This window comes from Martes martes (genome assembly GCF_963455335.1).
Source record: "Martes martes genome assembly, chromosome: 3".
Taxonomy (NCBI): domain Eukaryota; kingdom Metazoa; phylum Chordata; class Mammalia; order Carnivora; family Mustelidae; genus Martes; species Martes martes.
Window position 1 is genome coordinate 122,424,083 of NC_137890.1, and position 13,629 is coordinate 122,437,711.

Sequence of the window (13,629 nt, forward strand, 5' to 3'; positions counted from 1 at the left end):
GACCCTGGGATCATGACCTGAGCCGAAGGCAGAGGCTTTAACCCACTGAGCCACCCAGGCGCCCAGACCATATTCTTTACGTTCTATATTCTTTATGCTCTTTAAGACATCCTCCTTTCACATTAAATTTTATTAGCTTCTTTATGTAGATCTCTTCCAGATTCTGCTCTTATCCACACTTAAAGTCCTTGCTGCTTCTGATTCTTTAGGAGTTAAGCCATGATATGTTTAATGATGATTCTTAAGTATTTATTTATTTATTTGTAAAGAATTTATTAATTTGAAGTAGCAAGAGAGAGAACATGAGCAGGGGCAGAGGGAGAGGAAGAAGCAGGCTGCCCTGCTGAGCAGGGAACCCAATGTGGGGTACAGTCCCAGGACCCTGGGATCATGACCTGAGCCAAAGGCAGACGCTTAACTGATTGAGCCACCCAGGTGCCCAAATTTTTATTTTATTTTACATTTATTATTTGTCTTACTTTTTTTTTAAATTTCAAAAGCATATATTGTTTCCCTAGTAACATTAAATAATGTAATGTCAATGAATATAAAGTAGGCACTAAGGGATTCTGAGCTCCTTGAGGGGAGAAACTGTATCTTATAATTTGTATTTTTCATAACTCAGTGTAGTACCTCATTCTTAGTCAGTGGTCAGTATGGCTTATGGGTACTTTTTATTTTATTTGACTAGTTCAGTTTCTCAAGTGTGGGCTGACTGGACCTAGTAACTGACCATTCTCAGCACATCTTACATTTTGTTGGAAAATCAAATAAGCATACTGAAGTTTGTGGCTCAGTAGAAACTATTTGGATGGATAAGAAGATTTTCTAGGATGGTCTTGCTTTCCTTTTTAGGACTTTAAATTCAGATGGACCTGAGGATTTACTTATGGATGATTGGGAGGCAAATATGAAAAGAATATCTTATATTTAAGGAAATAACAGATAACATTAAGTCATTTAATTCTCATAACAAACTTATGATGAATATAGTCATCATTATTCCTGTCTTGTGTATGAGGGATCTGAGACATAGAAAGAGTGGGCAATTTTAGGTATCTTGATCCAGAGCATGTGGTAAATCAAGGGTAGAAGGGGTATTTGAACCTGGCAGTTTGCCTGCTAGCCTGTGTTCCTAATTACTGCCTTACAGCCACCTCTGCTGTAATCTCAGTGCAGTACCTATTGATAAGTGTCAGTATTTAGTCACATTTAATCAAGATCTATCACAGTTGATAATAAATGAAATAATGCAGTATTATAAAAGAAATATTGAAAACTTTTTTGTCTTAACATTTTCTTTCAGCAGTATATTCAGTGTGTACAGGCAAATCTTGGAGATAATTGCAGGTTCAAGTCTAGACCACTGCAGTGAATGAATATCACAGAAAAGCCTTATTTGCATTTACTTCCTCCACTGAAGTCTTGAATCCCTAAGTCATTCATGAGGGTTGGAATCAACTTCTTCCAAACTTTTGTTAATGTTGATATTTTAACCTCTTCCCATCAACCAATGAATGTTCTTAATAGGATCTAGAATGGTGAATCTTTTCCAGAAGGCTTTCAGTTTACTTTGCCTAGATCCATTAGAGGAATCACTATCTCTGGCAGCTATGGATTAATGAAATATTCTCAAATAATAAGACTTGAAAGTCAGAGTTACTCCTTGGTCCATGGTCTGGAGAATGGATGTCATGTTAGCAAGCTTGAAAATAGCATTAATCTCATTGTACATCTCCATCAGAGCTCTTTGGTGATCAGAAGGACTGTCAACGAACAGTAATACTTTAAAAGGTATTTTCCTGAGCAGTAGGTTTCTACAGTGAGCTTAAACCCTTTCAGTAAACTGTGTTATAAACAGGTGTATTTTCTTTTTTTTTTTTAAAAGATTTTATTTATTTATTTGTCAGAGAGAGAGTACACACAAGCTGGCAGAGAGGCAGGCAGAGGCGGCGAGAGAAGCAGGCTCCCTGCTGAGCAAGGAGCCCGATGTGGGACTCGATCCCAGGACCCTGGGATCACGACCTGAGCCGAAGGCAGCGGCTTAACCAACTGAGCCACTCAGGTGTCCCAACAGGTGTATTTTCATCCAGAGTTTGTTGTTTCGTTTATAGAGCACAGGCATTGTAGATTTAGCATAATTCCTTTTTTTTTTTTTTTAAGATTTTATTTATAATTTCTTAACAGACAGAGAATACAAGTAGTCAGAGGTGGGTTGTGGCTGGGGAGCAGGCCCCCTGCTGAGCGGAGAGCCCAACGTGGGGCTCGATCCCAGGATCCTGAGATTATGACCTGAGCTGAAGGCAGAGGCTTAACCCATTGAGCCACCCAGGCACCCTATCATAATTCCTTTTTATTTTTTATTTTTTTTTAAGTAGTCTCTATGCCCAGTGGGGCTTGAACTCACGACTCTGAGATCAAGACTTGAGCTGATATCAAGTCTAACTGACTAATTGACTAACTGAGCCACCCAGGTGCCCTAGGATTGTCAGAATGGTAAATGAGCATTGGCTTCAATTTAGTCACCAGCTGCAGTAGTCTCTGAAAGAGACAGTCTGGGGGCACCTGGGTGGCTCAGTGGGTTAAAGCCTCTGCCTTCGGCTCAGGTCATGGTCTCAGGGTCCTGGGATCGAGCTCCGCATTGGGCTCTCTGCTCAGCGGGGAGCCTGCTTACTCCTCTCTCTCTGCCTGCCTCTCTGCCTACTTGTGATCTCTGTCTGTCAAATAGATAGATGAAATCTTAAAAAAAAAAAGTCTGTCCTTTGACCTTTTTTTTTTTTTAAAGATCTATTTAATTATTTTAGAGAGAGAGAGTGCACATGAGAGAGCATGCCCTGGGGTGGTTGAGGGCAGAGGGAGAGGGAGAGAGTCTTGAGCAGATTCTGTGCTGATTATGGAGTCAGACATGAGGCTCAGTCTCAGGACCCTGAGTTCACAACCTGAGCCAAAGCCAAGAGTCAGACACTTACCTGACTATGCTACCCAGGTGCCCCTGTCCTTTGAAGCCACATTGACTTCTCCTCTCCAGCTGTACAAGTCCTAGATGGCATCTTTTTCCAGTAGAAGGCTTTTTGTCTACATTGAAAATCTGTTGTAGAGTGTAGCCACTTCCATTAATGATCCTAGCTAGATGTTTTGGTGGAGAACTTCCTGCAGCTTCTGTATCAGCACTTGCAACTTTACCTTGTACTTTTACATTACAGAGATGGCTTCCTTGATTAAACCTCATGAACCAACCTCTGCTAGCTTCAGACTTTGTCCTGCAGCTTCCTCACCTCTCTCAGCCTTCCTAGAATTGAAGAAAATCAACGCCTTGCCCTGGATTAGGCTTTGACTTAAGGGATTGTTGTGGCTGGCTTGGTTTTCTATCCAGACCACTCAAACTCTCTCCGTATCAGTAACAAGAATGTTTTGCTTTCTTATTATTCATTTGTTCACAGGAGTAGCACTTTTAATTTCCTTCCATAAATATTTTTTGTATTTACAACTTGGCTGACTGGTGCAGGAGACCTAGCTTTTATTTAGCCTGTGTTATTTTTAGCCTGTAGCTCATGCCTTCCTTACTAAGCTTAATCATATTTAGCTTTTGTTTCAAAGTAGAAGACATGAGACTTGTCACTTCACTTAAACACTTAGAAGCCACTGAAGGGTAATTAATTAGACTAATTTCAATATTATTGTGTCTCAGAGACTAGGGAGGCCCAAGGAGAGGGAGAGACAGGGGAACAACCAGTAGATAGAAACAGAACAAGCAACACTTAGTAAATTCTCCATTTTACAAGGTTATGGTTTTTGGCACCCCTGAACAATTACAGTAGGAACAGCAAAGATCACAGATCACCATAACAAATATAATAATTTGAAGTTTGAAATATTGCGGGAATTACTAAAAAACCACACAGGGACATAAAGCAAACAAAAGCTGTTGGAAAAATGGCACCTATAGAGTTGATAGATGCAGGGTTGCCACAAACCTTTAATTTGCAAAAAATGTGTCTATGAAGTGCAGTAAAGCAAAGTACAATAAAAATAAAATACTTGGGGGGTGCTTGGGTGGCTCAGTGGATTAAGCCTCTGCCTTCAGCTCAGGTCATGATTTCAGGGTCCTGGGATCAAGCCCCGCGTTGGGCTCTCTGCTCAGCAGAGCCACACATGCCATCTTCCTTATCCCCTCTGCCTGCCTCTCTGCCTACTTATGATCTCTCTCTCTCTTTCAAATAAAATCTTTAAAAAATAAAATAAAGTAAAATACTTTACTTTACTGGGGTGACTGGGTGGCTCAGTTGGTTAAGTGACTGCCTTCAGCTCAGGTCATGATCCTGCGGTTCCCAGGATTGAGTCCCACATCTGGCTCCCTGCTTAGCAGTGAGTCTCCTTCTCCCTCTGACCACCACCCCCCCATGCTTTCTCTCTCTTTTTCTCATTCTCTCTCTTAAATAAATAAATAAAATCTTAAATCTCTCTCAAGTAAATAAATAAAGTCCTAAAAAAAAAAAAGAATGTGGAAAAACAATTAAAAAAATAAAATACCTGTATTTAAAAATCAGTATTTTTCTAGTGTAAAGGGAACTTGTTGATCATCCAATTGTAGAATCATGGAACATCATAAGGGTTGGAAAGTACCTTAACAATCATCTAGACTAACCACCTTTTCTATTCTTAAATCTTCTGTAGAAATACTGCCAAGTACTTGCCCAGATTAATCTTTATCAGATTACTATTGATTCTGTAGTGATTCAAAATCTATAAAATTTACCTTTCCATTTTTTTCAAGTTTTGATTTTTTTAAAAATTCAAACTTGGATCTTAAGTCAGTTTTTCCTAATTGTAGAAAAACTCATTTATGTTACAGAATAAAGATCAGAATGCAGAGGTTTAATGATTTACGAAAAATCACATAGGCATTAAGATCATAAGTCTTTAGTCACTCAGTAAATATGTAAGACCCTATAATAAGCTTCTCATTGTTCCAGATGCTAAGAAAATGGGTGAACAAAGGAGACCCAGTCCTGCCCTTATTATGGGCCTTATACGTAATGATCCAATGAATATTACAAATAAATTCACAATATATTGGATGTTCATAAATGCTATGAAAACAAAGCATGAAAAGAAGAGAAGGTGGCATGTGTGGCGATATTTTACAAAATGATAGGATAATGTTTTACCAGAGATGATGGGAGTGAGGGACAAGCTGTACAGATATCTAATGGAAGAACATTTAAGAAAGAACGTTTATGACAGAGAGAGTTAGTGCAAAGACCCTGAGGCAGGAACAGGATCAGCACAATGTGGGATCAGCAAGGAGGTGGTATGCTGGGAGCAGTTTGAGAGAGGTTCAGAGTTTTAGAACTGTGGTCAGATTAGAAAGGCTAGAATCAGATCATAGAGGATGTTGTAGGCCATGGTAAAGGCTTCAGTTCTGAAGGAGAAGGAAAGCCATTGTTGCTTTCTGGCTAGGGAGTGATGTGTAGTGCATCCTCTAACATCTTTGAAGGCTGTCTGTGTTTAAAGCACTGTGCTAAAAGCTGCCAGGGTATCAGTAAGATAATATCCTTGCTTTCTGGAAGCATGTTATCTAATGAAGATAAATTGTAAACAAGCAATTACAATAAAAGCATAAGTGAAATTTGTTGCTATAATGTAAATGTAAGCAGAGCTGTATGAGTGGAAAAGAAGGAACCCTTAATTGTCATCACAGAAATTAGTGAGGAGCTACTGGACCTGAGAAATCCATTGACCGTCTGTTTCTAAACAAAGTGAGTAGGCTTATTAAGGAGCCTCTCCTCTTAACCGAAGTTTTAACTCAGCCACCTCACCCTCAAAAAGCTCTAATGGGAGAAGAACAAGGAGATAGTGTTAAGAGATTTCTTTGTCATTGTTCTTTTTTTTTTTTTTTTAATATTTTATTTATTTAACAGAGAGAGAGCGATCACAAGTAGGCAGAGAGGCAGGCAAAGAGAGAGGGGGAAGCAGGCTCCCTGCTGAGCAGAGAGCCGGATGTGGGGCTCCATTCCAGGACCCTGAGATCATGACCTGAGCTGAAGGCAGAGGTTTAACCCACTGAGCCACCCATGTTAAAAAGAGTAAGAGTTTATTAATACTAGTACTGCAGCTCCTCTGACATACCCTTTTATAAAGGACAGAACATACTTCTGAAGTATGTTAAAAACACTTGAAACTATCACTTCACTTGTAGAAATGAAGAAAAGAAAAAGAAAAACAATCCTTTCATGTATTTGAAAGATCACTTGGTTTTGCAGTTTTCAAATAGTATCTTTCAGTTGTATGAATTTTCATTATATTAGTAAAATGTGAGAAAATTATGATTAAGTCTGTTTTTAAGTATCCTAAGAGATTAAATTGAGTATTTTATGCCCTTAAGATCACTGCAGATGGTATTTGCAAGTGTCAACATTTTTTCTCTTAACATACAGATTAATTTAGAGTGTGCTTTGAAATAAAAATGTGTTATTTGCGTAAAACTTCTTTAACAAAATGGTCATGTAACCTGTATCTCTTCAGAAGCACATGCCAATTGAGAAGAAAGTACCACATTATAAGGATGGAACACTTCTCTTGGCTGTAGTACCAACAAGGGAAGTCCTCCAACTGGGCAACTCTGTCTTATCTCTCCCGCTTGCAGATTTCCATAAGGCATTGGTAGAGACCCTAAGTTGCATTTACTTTTCTGAAGACCACTCAATAGCCAGCTGCCTTACCTAGGTCGGTCTCTTTTGGTGAAGTATCTTTACCTAAATTACTTGTATCCTATTTGAGTTATAGTGGTCTTCCTAAATGGCTTGTTGGTGGAACTCTAAGAATTTCCTCCTTACCTGATCCTACAATTAGCAATTAGATGTCAGATTTGCTTCCCCAACCAAGTTTTTTATGTGTTTTTGCTAATCCAAAGTGATCACTGTATTGCCTCACATTCCCCCTGCCAAAGAATACTTAGTGAGTCATTTATTTTAAAATGCAAAATCCAAAAGTGGAGTACTTCACCATTTTTTTTAATTGAGTTGTAATTCACATACCTTAGACATCAGCCTTTTAAAGTATACAATTTAGTGTTTTTCAGTGTATTGACAAGGTTGTGTGACCATTACACACTCTCATTCATTGGCCCGAAAAGAAATGCTGCACCCATTAGCAGTCATTCCCCATTCTCTCTTCCTCCTAGCCCTTGGCAGCTACTGATCTGCTTTCTGTCTCTGCATATTTGTTTATTCTGAACATTTCATATAAATGGAATCGTACAATATGTGGGGTTTTGTTTCTGGCTGCTTTCACTTAGCTTAATGTTTTCAAGGTTTATCCATGTTGTAGCATGTATCAGTACTTTATTCCCCATCCCCCCTTTTTTAAAAGATTTTATTTATGTGAGGAAGAGAGAGCACCAGCACAGGGGGAGGGAGAGGGGGAGAAGCAGACTCCGTCTCAAATAAAAATGTGTTATCGTGTAAAACTTCTTTAACAAAATGGTCATGTAACTTGTATCTCTGAGAAGCACATGCCAATTGAGAAGAAAGTACCACAGAACATCTCAGGATCCAGTCCCAGGATCCTGAGATGGCCTGAGCTAAAGACTTAACTGAGCCACTTAGGTGCCCCAGTACTTCATTCATTCTTATAGTGGAGAATACTCTGTTATATACATTACCATGTTTTGTTTTTCTGTTCATCACTGATGGACATTTGATTCTACTTTTGGCTGTTAGGAATTATGCTGCTGTGAACATTTGTGTGCACGTTTTTTGTACGGACATATATTTCAGTTTGTCTTATCTTTTTTTTTTTTTTTTTAAAGATTTTATTTATTTGCCAGAGAGAGAGAGAGAGAGAGAGAGAGAGAGAGAACACACACAAGCAGGCAGAGAGACAGGCAGAGGCAGTGAGAGAAGCAGGCTCCCTGCCAAGCAAGGAGCCCGATGCGGGACTCGATCCCAGGACCCTGGGATCACGACCTGAGCCGAAGGCAGCGGCCCAACCAACAGAGCCACCCAGGTGTCCCCAGTTTGTCTTATCTTTTGAACTGTTGCTTGTTCTTTGGAAGCTCAGCTTCTGTCCTGGCCTACAGAGGCCCCTGTTCTTATAAATCTTTAGCAGTAACATCCTCATACTTCTAACCTTACTGTTGCTTGGTAGATTTAGACATTACTTCTCCAAGAAACCTCTTGAGTCTAATGTGAAGGGTTGGAGGAAGGAAGACAGGATTAGTAAAATTCCCTGGATTGCTGGATTTAAATCTTAGGAAAGGGTTTGCCAATTACCTTTTCTATAATGTATGTGATTGATAGGACTTTGAGTGTGGAGAGGTTTCACTACCAAATCCTTGCTCTGCTAAGCAAAACTGCAGTTTCTTCTGCTGTATTGGAGAGAGAGCAGTTGAGATCCTTGCACTGAATTCATTTAATAAGTAAAAAAATAATCATGAAGTAGCTATGGAGTTTGGTCTTTAGCATGGAGTTTTTTAGTGTAGTTGTATTTTACTAGGGTAGGCTTCTGAGAAGTTTTTAGTTAATACTGGAATAATTGAATGTAATATATAGCAGTAATGTATTCTAACACTCAAGAGAATATTTTGCTGGTCAAGTAACTGAGAATGCAAAGGTGAAGGGGGTGTGTGTTCAGACGTGGTGTAGTCAAGTTTTCAACTACTATGTAGACCAAATACTACCTCATTTCATTAAATTTTCCCAAAAGAACACCAAAAAAATCCATTTCCAGTGGTTTTATAATAGATTATTCTATTTTCAGCCCCCACCCCTTTTAAAAGATTTTATTTATTTATTTGACAGAGATCACAAGTAGGCAGAGTGGCAGGCAGAGAGAGAGAGAAGCAGGCTCCCTGCTGAGTAGGGAGCCTGATGTGGGGCTCGATCCCAGGACCCTGGGATCATGACCTGAGCCAAAGGCAGAGGCTTAACGCACTGAGCCACCCAGGCACCCCCCCCTTTAAAAAAAAAAAAAGATTTTATTTATTTATTTGAGAGAGAGTGAAAGTGAGAGAGATTATGGAGGGAGAGGGAGAAGCAGACTCACTGCTGTGCAGAGAGCCTGATGTGGGGCTTGATCCCAGAACCCTGGAATCGTGACCTGAGCTGAAGGCAGCTGCCTAACCATCTGAGCCACCTAGGTGCCCCTATTTTCTACCTGTTTTAAACTATCACTTTTACTTCTGGCAGGAAGGAGAGGCAAGAAGTATGTATGCACTTGGCAGTCATTAGTTAAATACTTCACTGGGATCCCATTTTATAAATGAAAAAATTGAAAGGCTCTTGAGACTGAATGTTGTTCTGATTTCTTCTCTTTTTAGGACACTTTCCCTGTATTTTTAGAATAATTTTCTTGCCAAATTAGTTTGTAAATTGTCAGTGTTTCCTAAAAGGAGAAAACTCAAATTGCTTGAAAAAAACGAAAGGATACTCTGAAGAATTTTATTAAAGGCAGTGTAAACCAAACCAAGTGAGATTAATTCTGTGCAATATATGATTAAGCTATAGACTTTATCTGGGATTATAAAGTATGAAGCCTGTTTTAATACTTTGTAATTTTGTTTGTTTGTTTGTTTCAGTGAAAAATGTAAGGCTAGAGGATTTACCGTGATTGTGGATGGCAGAAAATCACAGTGGAATGTGGTGAAAACAGTAGTCTTAATGCTACAGGTAATTTTATTTTTGACTATTAGGAAATGGTTTTATTTTATAGCAACAGGTAAAGTGATAATGGCAGATGCATTTCATTTATTTCACTGTGCCCAACCTTCTCAGCAGTGACTGAGTTCTGAAATGCACACTACTGGATTTTTAAAATTCATTTCTGAGAGGTTTGATTTGAATAGTAAAATAAATTTGAGACCTATTCTAAAGATTTGAAAATGATCAAAAATAGTATGTTGTGTTTAAATAATTTAGTAAGTAGGCCAGTGAGTCCAAAAGTGTAAGATATTGTCAGACTTACCTGGGAGCTTCTGTGTGCTGTGATATCTACATCGTCCCCTGGCTCCTCTGTTCTGATACTGTAGGTGGCAGCAGGACTGGGTAAGTCTAGTCTGGAAGAGCTGCTCATGTGGTTCTGAGCAGTCTTTTCCTTCTGTTCCGTACTTTCCTCTAAAGAGTACCAGGATTTATGGTACTTCCTGGAAGAAATGTACTTGACAGCTGTGTCCTTGGAACTTGAGCAGCCCACAAACCAACATTTAATAAACAGCTGCAGTTGCAAAGTCTTTGGTCTGATACTAGTTTTTGTGTTTCCTTGTGTTCCTCACAGGAAGATTTCACGATCTTTGCTTGTACTAGGTACCTAGCTACCTAGTAAACTTTCTTTGCTTTATTATTAGGGTATTGAGGACCTTGTGATCTGAAATGGAAAAATAAACCATTTGAGTGATTTAAAGGTGGCAGATTGCTCTAATGTATCTTTGTTTCCTTAGAAAGTCTTCAAGAGAATGTAGAAATTAAGTGAGTTAAATAAAAGAGATTATCTAATTTAGATGAAAGAAAGTGAAAAGGACATTCCTAGCAGGGACACTGACTTAGTGATGGCTCAGAGATAAAACAAATATAATGAAGGGATTTGATGGCAGGTCAGTTTGGGGAAAATTGAAGTTGACAGTTATATGGGATAGTGAATATTCAGTTAGGTAAATATCAGTGACATTGAAAGAGAGATCAAGTATTTTAAATGAATTGAGAAATAATTAGTAGCTGCTTTTGAGTTTTGTGGAAAGAAGTATAATTTCAAATTTTATTTCATTTTCATTTATTTTTTTTAAAGATTTTATTTATTTATTTGAGAGGGAGAAAGAAAGAGCACATGCAGGAGTGGCAGAGGGAGAGGGAGAAGGAGGCTTCCCGCTGAACAGGGAATCCTCTGCTGACTCCATCCTAGGACCCTGAGATCATGATCCAACCTGAAGCCAGATACTTAACTGACTGAGCCACCCAGGTGCTCCATAATTTAGAATTTTAAATGATAACTAAGAAGAATGGTTCTTAATGTTTTATTTTTTATGTGGGATTAGAAAAAAGGGATTTTGGGGGGTGGGAACTAGTAATTTCGTGCTCAGTATGGTTTGGGTAGTGTAGTAAACTTCCTGTAAATTAATCTCATTTAATTTTATCCTCACAACCTTGGGAGGCAGGTTCTATTATCCCAAAGATCAGCTGAGGCTCAAAGTTTTTATTTTATTTTATCTCATTTCATTTCACTTATTAGAAAGATTTTATTTATTTATTTGAGAGAGAGAAAGCATGAGCAGAGGAGAGTGAGAAGCAGACTTCCTGCTGAGCAGGGAGCCTGATGCCAGGCTTGATCCTAGGACCCTGAGATCATGACCTGAGCCGAAGGCAGATGCTTAACCTACTGAGGCACCCACACACCCCCATGCTCAAAGATTTTAAATAACCAGGTTCTTATAACGAACATGGGAAAGAGCTGCAGTTGGAATTTAACACGGCCTAACCCCCAAGTCTTCGCTTTATCCTTTACAAAGGGTATATTTACCAACGTGGAGGGTATTGGAGGTCTATCCAAATTATCTATCCATTACCTTCTTCTTAAATATGTGGCCTAAACCTTTATCATTAGAATCACTCCTTTGGGTTGGAAAGGATATAGCCCACAGAGGATCAGTTTTTTAAGGGAGCACAGATTGGTATTCCATCACTTTTTTTGTCTGGTGTATTCCCAGCACTTTTATATCCCAACCCTAAAGATGAACTCTTCTTGTAAAAGTTGTTAAAATAACTATTAGGTGAGAAATCCATTAATTATGACCTTGTGTTCTTCCTTTCATCCTGTCATTCAACTGTGTCACAGATGACCTGTTTGGGACTTGCTGTATGAACTGGACTTTGATCAGTGGCAGTTTTGAAGAACAATCAGTGGATGATTTAATCCCCTCTTGCGATTTCTTTTCTGATAGGTATTTTAACAACTTTTGGATTTATTAATAGTTAACATTTTCAGAAGTTGCAATGGCCTTTTGTTTACTCCTAGTCAAACAGTTTTTACATTCATAATCGTTCATTGCTTTTATTTCAGAAGGTACTAGTACCAGTTATTTGGGATCCCAGAGCTTAGTGTTGGCTTTGTTTGTACCTAATATTCTCTAAAATGAGTGGTTTGGTTTTTCTTGTTTCTCACAACTTTAATATTCAATCATTTTGAAGTAATAGCCTTCCACTAGTCAATATATAAATAAACCTCAGTCTAGCCTAGATTTCCCAACCTCTGATAACTTTTGATACTGTTGAATTTATTTATCTTACTCATAACCCAGTCATTGCAGAGGGCATCAGATTTGTTACGAGCCCCAAAATGTGTTTAAATTGAAAGATTTCTATTTTCTCCTAATTAATAATAATTAATTGTAACCATAATTTATTATTATTCAGTTGTGCCATTTATCATCTTAAATGGTATTTGACCCCTAGAGTTTGTAAATAAAGTTTTATTGAAACTCATCTATGTCTATTTATTTATATTTTTTATAGTTGCTTTCATACTACAATGACAGACTTGAAGTAGTTGCAATAGAGACTTTGCATAGCCTGCAAAGCCTAAAATATTTATTATCTACACTTTTGGAAAGAATTTACTGACTCCTGGTGTAGAACATTTGAAATGGTGTGGTAGAACTTTAGAGTCAGGCCTGGTTTCTGTTTTAGTACCATCAGTAAACAACTCTGTTATATTGGACAAGTTTCTTTGAAACTCAGTTTACTCTCCTGTAAAATTGGGAGAATGAGATTTCCTTGTTAATGTGAATTCATTTATTCAACAGATATTTACGGAGTGTTTTCTATATGCCAGGCACTGTCATAGGCTGGAGATACAGGAGTGACATGATAGATAAGGTAATTGCCATTGGGAAGCTAATGTTCTACTGAAGGAGTCAGTAAGTAATTAGGCTAACTAATTAATGTAACAGCAGACAGTGATAAGTGCTATGAGGCAACATACAGTAGTAGAAGATGACTGAATCAGATGGTGCAACTTTAGATAGGGTGGTCAGGGAAGGTCTCTCTGGAAAGGGAGTGTTTGAGTAGAATCTTAATGGAGGGAGCATTCTTCCTAGGTGTATAGGGCAAAAACACTCCAGAGGAAACATCAAGGGTATCAGCCTCAGGTGGAAACAGAGTTGTTACATTCCAGCAACACCAGGAAGCTTAGTATGGCTGTGGTGGGGGTATGAGCTAAGAGGGGAGGGTATGAGCTGAGGTCTGAGGGTCAGTGAGGCCCTGAGCTTGGAGGGCTTTCTAGGCTTTGGAAAGGAGTTTGAATTTTACTGTGAGCATGAAAAAATGTGAAGAAAGGAAGGTGGCCTGTTTTTTTTTTTTTTTTTTTTTTTTTTAAAGGCTGACTAGTTTGGGAATGTTAGCAATGTGGGTGGTAGAAATGGATAGGTTTAAGATCTTATTTAAAGATAGACTGTATGGGGTTTGCTGATAAAATATACATGGAATATTTTATTAACTCAGTAAATGTTAACTTCCATTCTTCTTTAGGTAATATGAATAACCATATCTATTAAATATGAAATTGTATTTGTCAGGGATTAGCTAGTCCTGTTCTTTAAGATAATAATCAGGCAGAATCTGGGCTTTTTTGTATAATGGCCAG

The 13,629-nt window shown here is 38.4% G+C and overlaps 1 protein-coding gene across 1 annotated transcript in view; it reads left to right on the forward strand.

Moving 5' to 3' along the window:
• Positions 1–13,629, forward strand: part of SESTD1 (SEC14 and spectrin domain containing 1) — a 141,563-nt gene that overhangs the window by 63,085 nt on the left and 64,849 nt on the right. The window contains exon 4 of the mRNA XM_080797854.1: positions 9,578–9,668. Coding sequence (XP_080653980.1) covers positions 9,578–9,668 — 91 coding nt within the window. The remainder of the gene's footprint in view (positions 1–9,577; positions 9,669–13,629) is intronic.